General features: G+C 39.3%; 1 protein-coding gene across 1 annotated transcript; it reads right to left on the minus strand.

Moving 5' to 3' along the window:
- Positions 1–910: 910 nt before the first annotated feature.
- On the minus strand, positions 911–3,183 carry LOC146701653 (uncharacterized). Its single transcript, XM_085467949.1, has 3 exons — positions 2,383–3,183; positions 2,101–2,269; positions 911–1,588 (listed from the first exon to the last, which is right to left on the minus strand). The coding sequence occupies exons 1-3, from the start codon at positions 3,071–3,073 to the stop codon at positions 1,489–1,491; spliced, it is 960 nt and encodes a 319-aa protein (XP_085324075.1). The 5' UTR covers positions 3,074–3,183; the 3' UTR covers positions 911–1,488.
- Between the last annotated feature and the right edge of the window lie 5,729 nt (positions 3,184–8,912).

The following is an 8,912-nucleotide window of genomic DNA, read 5'->3' on the forward strand; positions in this document are numbered from 1 at the left end:
GTCATACACTTTGGATTTTACCTTTGCAAGCATAGTAGGCGGGCCCAGGTACGTAGGTTCCTTTAGAGCAGAGCTACAGATTAAAAATGCCCAAGGCGAAGCGGTCAAAAGTCTGGTTGTACTTCACAGCAAAAGATGCAAACTCAGCAGCCTGCAACAAGTGCTTTAAGCTGATACTGTGCAAAGGAGGTAACGCCTCGAATCTGATTAAACACCTGGCTGCGCATAGCATTTTTTTAAAAGCCGAGAAATGCACCGTATTTGATAGCTTGCTGCGAGACCTCACAATGAGCACATCTACTGCGGGTGGTTTGCCTGTTATCGGAACCGGAGTTAGCAACATCCCCCAAAAACCCGAAGAGGAGAGTCCTGGCCCCTAGCCCTGCCAGTGTAGCAGAAATGATGACGGATGATGATGGCAGCAGCAGCCGTTCTTCTCTGCACTGTAAAAAAAAACGTGCTGTTTTTACAGGAAAACCCTGGCAGCTGGGGTTACCAGGGACTTCCTGTAAAAACGCTTTACAGATGCAACTTGTAAATTGATTTACAGTGAATGAATCTCAGATTAAAACTGTTAAATCTACAGGAAAAAGAAGTTAATTTCACACATAGATGTGATATATAAATACACTATTTCCTGTATCTTTTACAAGTAATAAATGCTTTTTGTGGATCCATAAACTGCAAAATTAACAGGGAAATATCGTACAAAGAACTAATTTAAAATGGTAGAACTACGGTGAAACTGTGCATATTAAATGGAGCTGCTCTGTAAATTATACATAAAATCTATGCTGAATATTATATGTTTTAATGTAAAATTTTAACCATAACCCAGCAAATTTCTTACTGCTACGCCTACACCCAAACATGCAAAAATACACATGAGAAAACACAAGAGAGGAAAATATCACTTTTGGGAAATTTATTTTGCAGCCACATTAGCAAAATGACAGCAAATGGATCCATTTTTCCAACTAACACAATATGCAAGGCACACAGCAACTACACAATTCAATCAAAATATAGGCTATAAAAGCTGTGGAACATTCCTGCAAAGCAAGAACCATGTTCATGAAACAAGCATTTGTTAGACCCTCCACCAGAAAAAGTTAAATAACCTGTTAAGACTTTAAAACAAAAAACACATATTGTGCCAAAAATGATCATAATCACCGTGCAACGCAACACGCACCCTGCTGTCACCACAACCATGGCCCTGGTCAGAAAACATCAGCAAAACCACGTGGTGAAACAAACCTACACATGTGGTCTAGAAACACTGCAGTAGCAGCATGTTGTTTCTTTTCTTTTCTTATGTAAATAAAGAACATTCCTACAAAGAAAGAACATCTTCATGAATTGGCTTCATGCATTCGACCAGTAAAAGGTTCCAGTACACATTGTGGAACAAAATTAACAAAGTAAAACTAACAGTCCACAGAGAGTCAAGATTTAGGCTTAGCGCCACTCGTGGTCGGCGAGATCCTAAATCAGGGTGAGGACTCGAGGGTTCACACTGAGACGACGCTTTGAGTTTTTGTTCTCTACTTTGGTTCCTTTTTCTGGGTTTATGGAGAAGAAACACCTGTAGAATAACAATCATATAAAAGTTTATTAAGCATTTTTATAATTGATCAGTTAAAATACACATACAAAGTAAGTAAAAATTAAGTATATACATATATATACAGTCATGGCCATGACCACGTTCAAGACAAAGTATAACCAAAATGCTGTGGGGAAGTGAACAATGCATGGTCAAAAGTATTGGCACCCTTCACGAGTGTCTTCTGCAGTGATATGTCACACTTTAGCATTGTTAAAATCCAAAGCAAAGGTTATAGGTAGTCAGACGTCAGTTGACGCTTGGTCTAGCCCTGAGTCTCGGCCAGGCTTGGACCCAGATTCAGACTATTAATGTATTTAAAAAAACCAAACAAACAAAAAAAACCAACAACAAAAAACAGAAAAAACAACTGAAACCGGCTCCAAAGCCGACCGAGACTCAGAGCCAGACCTGGACTCGAACCACATCAAAGCCAGACTCCAGATCCCAGAGTCTCAGTTATGAGAAATAACAAAGCCATATTTGTTCACCTCTGAAGAAACTCTAAAGTGGAAGCCAGCTCAGATGGATAATGGATGTTGAAATTGTAGTAGCTCCCGAACATGAGGCACAGTGCAGAAATGAAGGAGGATATGTTTGTGCTGACGAGGTGCCGATCAACACTCAGCATGTATCTTCTTGAGGAATAGCAGGACTGTCCTGTGAAGAAATTATTTAACAGGTTATATCAATAAACACGGCAGTCACATGACATTCTATAAAAAATGCACTTAAAAAAAAAAAAGAGAGAGAGAGCTATGAAACAGACTTACCACACATGATAATAGTGGGTGTCAGAGGCACTTGCTCCAGTTGTACCTCATCTGCCAGACATGTATCTTCAACACAGAGAAGCATGGACTCCTCCTTCTCTTCAAAGTAGCTGAGTAGCTGTTTAAGGTAAAAGAGACACATGTTTCTGAGATAAGAATGACTATCCTTCTCTGGCATATCACTGGCTGAACTAGCAGATGCCATGGTTTCATGTGTGTTTTCTGAATATTCTGTACTGTCATTTGGGGGCTGAGGACGAGATTCCTTGTACATGTCATCAATACCATCTGGGGAACAAGCTTTATGCTTCCTACACATGTGAGAAGTAAATGATGACTTTTTTGTAAACATATGCTTACAACCACTTACTGGACATGACACAGACCTGCCCCCTGCAATATGATCATTTAAGTGAGACACTAGCTCTTTCACTGTTTGAAAATGGCGGGCACATAATGAAACTGCACATTTTAAATCTGCAACAAGAGCTTTAGGAGTAGCTTGAAGTGCAGGTGCATTGTGCACACGATAAAAATGCCCCTTGAAAGCAGAGTACGTGGTGAATGTTTGGCTGCAATTGGCGCCAACACATTTAAAAATACAACAAGGCTCATTCTTATGCACTCTGCAATGTAGTACATAGCCTCTTAATGTGACCAATACCTTTTTACAAAAGACGCAGATGATCATTTTTAGTATTTCTAAAGTTTGCCTGTGCTTTTCAGCTGAACTAGCATGCTAGCGCTAGGTTATGAGCCTTGGTCTAAATATCAACTGGTGCTTTTATCTCGAAAAAACGTCGCCAAGATATTGAACTTACCGTGCAGACTTTCTGACGAACAAACACAGATCCTCAAAAAACACTTGAAATCGTATGTTTGTAATTTGTCCTAACAACGTAGTTGCTGAAAGTTCGATGTTTTCTTCTCCCGTCTTCTCTCTCGTGCTGGCTCGTTAGCTATAGTCGTGAACTAGGCGCTCTTCTCCTCCCGCCCTCACGTCATTATCCAATCAGAGACGAGCTTCAGATGCACATTCAAAATTAGGCGCGCTCAGTGCAACTGTGAGTGGCCTGAAGTAGCTTACAGCTCTGTGGAGATGAGGCACCATAGAGATCCTATGGGAGGCACTGTAAGTTTGTTTAGCCTTTAATAATGAGACATTGCTGACCTAACCCAAAAAAGTATTCTAGTCTAAGTATCACATTGCAATTAAAAGAAACATAAAGAATACAAGCATTATGACAGAAGCATTACTTAGTCGTTAAATAATAATTTCTTATTGGTTACCCTACAATAGGCTGCAAATGATTTAAGAAAAAAACATGATGTAAACAATTTTAATTGTATATTTTTATATAGCCTATAAATGGAGAGGCAACCTCTCAGGTTCACAATGACATCTTCTGTGAAAACATTTTTATTAGTCCAATCCATGACTTTGCATCATTTCATGAATCATGTTAAAAGTAGGCCCAGTACATCCATGCAGTTGTAAAGTGACTTACATATACGTCATGTGTTTTTAAGAAAAACTGACTAAAACTGTGATTTTTACAGTATTTGCATGTCAAATTAACATGATTGTTTGGTTATGAGTATTACGGTGTTTCACTGTTTTTATTCACAGTATTTGTAGTTTTAACCAATAAATTTGATTATAATCACACATTCATGTTGTAAATATAACAGGAACATTCTGTTTAAAGGTTTACAATAATTCACTGTGATCGAAACAGGAAAGTTGTGTTTTGGGGTTTACTATACATTTCTGTAGGGGTTTTACATGGTTTTTATGTCAATTTCACTGCCCTTTTTTACAGTGTGCGTGAGTAGCTTAATGTTGTTCGTGTGTAATTTACGTTGAGTAGGCTAACCACGTTATTAAATTAATGCAGGTGTTACGGCTGTGGCCATAAGAACACTGTGTGGGCTGTTTGTTCTGTGTCTCTTTACTGTGTTTAAGACTCTTTACAGGTCCCTCCCCTAATGAAGAGTAGTGAGCAGCTGATTGGACCATGGAACAGGTGACCACATTCAAAAAGCCGCTCTGACAGCTCCAGGGTGAGAGAGAGAGAGAGAGTGTGGAACGAGCGAGTAGCCTGACAGCCGTCGCAGTCCTGACCCTGGTTTTCCCAGCCTGTGTTTATCTTGTGTATTTGTGGGAGTGTGAATTGTAAAAGCCGCTCCTAGTGCATTAGCTGAGAGCTTAGGCACTCGTGGGCTGAAGCGGAAGGGGTGAGCTGCCTTTTCTTTTGGAATCGTTTTCTCCTGTTTTCTTGGTCAGGGAGCGAGGGATAGCTCTGTCATTTGTTTGTTCTTTTTTCTTTCTTAGGGTTTAGTTAGTCTTTTCTGGTGGGACTTAGTTGGTTTTGTTTATTATTTTGGCCTGGGCTCACCCTGGAGCTATGCTTCTTGTCCTTAAATAAAATCACTTTTTTTACTCACAACTGGTTTGGATGTTTGGCTTGGGAACCAGGGCGGGGATTTGTCTCTCTCTCCTCCAACCTTATGTGCGTCCCTACCCGCCTAGACTAGGGGCGTAACACAGGTAAGGTGAACTAGCAAACATCATCATAGTTACATGCGGCTGTCTCTTGTTTGATGGCAGATACTCCCTTCACCCTGGCCAAAAAAGCTAAAATGACCAAAGAAAAAGTGGAAAACAGCTAAACATGAGAGGTTTTTGGACAAAGATTGTGTTCTTTATTCTTTAAGCACCAGTTCAAGCACCGTTTACAGTTTTTTCTGAATGCTTAAACCCTAACTGTGATTCCTGTAGCACAATCTCTAAAACTATTCAGACTTATAGCAAAACCACTCACTGAGTTTGCAAAACTAAAAGCACAAAAACTGCTTTGCACTCAGTTTGCAATTTTGTAACACACACTTTGCAAAACTGTAGGCACAATTCACTGCACAACACTCAATTACCAAATTTCCAACACACTCCTAGCAAAAGTATACACATGTATGGCTATCATTAACACTAATTTGCCAACTGTCTGGCACACTTTCACATGTGAAAACTTTTTTAGATAATTAGTTCACTTTGCAATCAGCCTAAGCACTATAATACAGGTAAGCTGTGTGTGCGGAGTACAATGGAGCGAGCAGAAAGAGTGAGAAGTAGAGGAGGCCGAGGAAGAGGACGTGGAGGTGAAGAAGTAGGATGAAGAGGACGACAAGGACAAGGAGGAGCAAGAGGAAGACGAGGAAGGGGGAGAGGAAGGGTAGGAAGAGTAAGAAATAGAATTGCTGATGACATCAGAGCTACAATAGTGGACCATGTAATCAACCGTGGAATGACCCTGAGGGTAGCTGGCCAACGGGTCCAGCCTAACTCGAGCCGCTACACTGTAGCAAGTACCATAAGGACATCTTGAAATGAGAATCGGTTAGTACAGTCACTTCGCACAAAGATTTGTAGCACTGCCATATGCCAATGAGAAACACACCAATACCATTGATGTAAAAATACTGAAATTGTTATTTTACAGAATTGCTAGATGACCAGATGCTGGGGGCAGAGGAAGCATGTTCACTGCAGACCAAGTAACCCATATAGTCATTATGGCGATTGCAAATAATCCTATACTTGGAAATAAACACTTGTGTTTGTTTTGATGTGTTTGAATAAACACCAGTACTTGAAGTTTGGATCCCTCTATGCTTATGGATCTATGACAGAAGTATGAGCTCACACTGACATAGCCTACCTTGTGCACAGAGAAAGCAAAAGCCAGATGTGTTTTGTATTCATACCATCAGTGTGCAGTTGGCGCATTGTGTGCTTAGTAGATGATGGCTTGTGTGTACTGTTTGATACGGAAACACCATTTTTACGAAGGTGTGAAGAGTTAATCTAGCTGTGTTTGCTTTTGCAAGAGAACTACAATGTTTTGATTATTGGGTGACAGGTTTTCTTATTTGTGTGAAGAGTTTTGCAAAATTAGCCAATAGTTACAAAAAATGTGCTTAAGCAATCAGAAAAAACTGTAAGCACCGGCAGTTTCAAAAGTACCGGTTTGGTACTGGTATTGGATAAAACCTAAACGAAACCCATCCCTACTTGTCACAGTCACTTTTTTGCAGCTGAGATGGTGGTGGTTCATAATTCAAAACAGAACTTCAGAAACTGGTGGGTGGCATCATGGTAGCTACATCCACCTTTTGTACTGTCTAAGGAAACCTCACAAACACAACAAGCTGATCCATGCAGACCTGGAGAGAATGTAGATGAATAAATATCTCCACACAACACTTTTTAAGGAAATATCAGATTTTCGAAAACACCAAAGACTGGTATCTAAAAAATCCAATATTGGCCAGGATCAGGAACAACAAAACAAGTAAATCAGCACAGATTTTTACCCTGAACTGAACGGGGAAGTGTCAAATTTGTAGCCTAAACTCTGGAAGATGTTTCCCAAAAAGGATTTAAGTTCATACATGGCTTAAACAGAACTATTTTTAACTTTTAAGAGCTATTATTTCTCCTAACTAAATAACTGCTTCGGAAAACGTCAAACTGGCACTGACAGAATGAGGCACTACTGCTCAGTGGGGGGAAAGAAAACCTTGAAAAAGAAACACTGCCAAAATGAATAATGTTAATGTGATCTTAAAGTTACAGCAAATAGTCTGTTTGGCTAAAATAACAATAACTTGTTGTTTAAATGCATGGATGGGTAAAGTTATCCATCAATATCTTATCATGTACAGTGCCCACCTCTGGTCTAACATAACAAAATCCCTGACATATACTCACACATGCACAAACAAACCATCACGGGATACTCCACGAGTATATTTGAGGAGAGCTTAGACAGACAACCTGATATCCTGACAGAGCCTTGACCTAGTTGACTTATTTTTTTTCCAGCTACAGACAGAAGAAGGAAAAAATAAAATAAAATAAAATAAAACCAAGGCCCTACTCAAGCTTTCCGGCACTTTGAAGGTGCTCTGATGCTACTGAAGTCTTTTTGTGGCATACTTTCTGTGAAGACATAAAACAAAGTTGTACAACCGCACTCTGTCTGAAGTTATCACTATATCAGTGTTATACAGCCAGCAGGCCGGGCTCAGCTTGACTACAAAGACTGAGCCAGATGCTGGACTTCCTACATCAAGGACATTTGAAATATCTGTTGTCGAATCCTGTCATTTAACATGCTATACTATAATATGTTCACATGCCCTTTATGTTTTTGTTCTCGCCTCGTGTGACTGTTGGTTCTGTGGGTACTTGTAACATAATTACGTTGCCATTTTAACCCCAACTCTCTCAAAAATGAAATTTCGATCTGAAGCGAGCACTCTGATTTATTAAAGGTCAGGTGAACAAATCAACATACACAAGTTTTTACTTTTTGTTGCAAAACTGCTTCATTATCACAGGTTGTAATTTTTTTTTAAATTGCAGCTATAATTTGGGAATGAAAGGCTTTGTATTTCTAAAAAGGTTTCCTTTGAAAATGTCAGTGTTGAATGAGAATAATGATGTGTTTATATACATGCAGTTCTACAAGATCCTTCTTTACCCAAGCACCGGTTTTGCAGAAAAACAATGCCTCCTCTTGGCCACACTGAAAATTTTAATTAAAGGCTTATGTGTTTTTTCCAGTGCTTCATACAGACCATCCACATCCACATGCTAACAATAAACAAAAAAAGTTGAGTCCATTCAATAGCTGATGAAGACAGTGAAAAAGAACAAGGACTCCAAGAAAATATAATTTAAAGCAGACAGCTTGACTATCTTCACAAACTACAGTCCCCTCTTAAGTTGGAAACTATTCATTTAGTCTCTGTCTCCATCTGTTCTCTATCTCATCTCGAAATTGTCAGTTTCACTTATTGTGCAGCTTCCTTGAGAAATAATATTCCAGTTGAAATTATGCTCATAATGATAACATTCACAGGCTCCCCCTTGTAGATTCAGATCAAAAGCTTTTTTTGAAATAGTAGATAAAAGAGTTGGGGGAGAAAAAAATTACATTGCTGTGTGCCACTGAGATCGACCCATCCAAGAAATTCAGTGGAAGTGAAATTCAGGCTCTTTTGCAAGGCGCTTCCAGCTGACATCAGAGAAGCTGAAGTCTGAGACCATTAAAACACACACACACACACACACACACACACACACACACACACACACACACACACACACACACACACACACACACACACACACACACACATGTTAAGTTAAGTTAGAGCACTTCCAGACAATGTATGAGCTACTGGTACTGAAGAGTATATCCGTAACTCAGTGGATATGTCCAACTACAGAGGCATGATGAAAAAGAAACAAAAGTCTTCCCAGTTTAGTTCCACCATTATGAATATATAATTTTTTAAACTTTAACATTGTGCTTTATTGATCTCCATTTTGCAGGAAACACTTTTCCCTGAAATACTCTGACTTACAATCTAATTTTACCCAACTAAACTGAAAATAAAACCTCAAATCAACACATACAATCACAATCAGATGGGATTTTTCATTATTAATTGGTTGTTGA

The sequence above is a fragment of the Copadichromis virginalis genome, linkage group LG9 (assembly GCF_057382275.1).
Source record: "Copadichromis virginalis isolate Kocher_CV1m ecotype Utaka linkage group LG9, C_Virginalis_male_GT1.1, whole genome shotgun sequence".
Classification (NCBI taxonomy): domain Eukaryota; kingdom Metazoa; phylum Chordata; class Actinopteri; order Cichliformes; family Cichlidae; genus Copadichromis; species Copadichromis virginalis.

Excerpts from the sequence above, each read along its gene's own strand:
- LOC146701653 (XM_085467949.1), bottom strand. The coding sequence starts at position 3,073 with ATGATCATCTGCGTCTTTTGTAAAAAGGTATTGGTCACATTAAGAGGC. Across the intron at positions 2,270-2,382 it reads ACCCACTATTATCATGTGTG|GACAGTCCTGCTATTCCTCA; the intron begins GTAAGTCTGTTT and ends ATTTCTTCACAG. Across the intron at positions 1,589-2,100 it reads ACTTTAGAGTTTCTTCAGAG|GTGTTTCTTCTCCATAAACC; the intron begins GTGAACAAATAT and ends GTTATTCTACAG.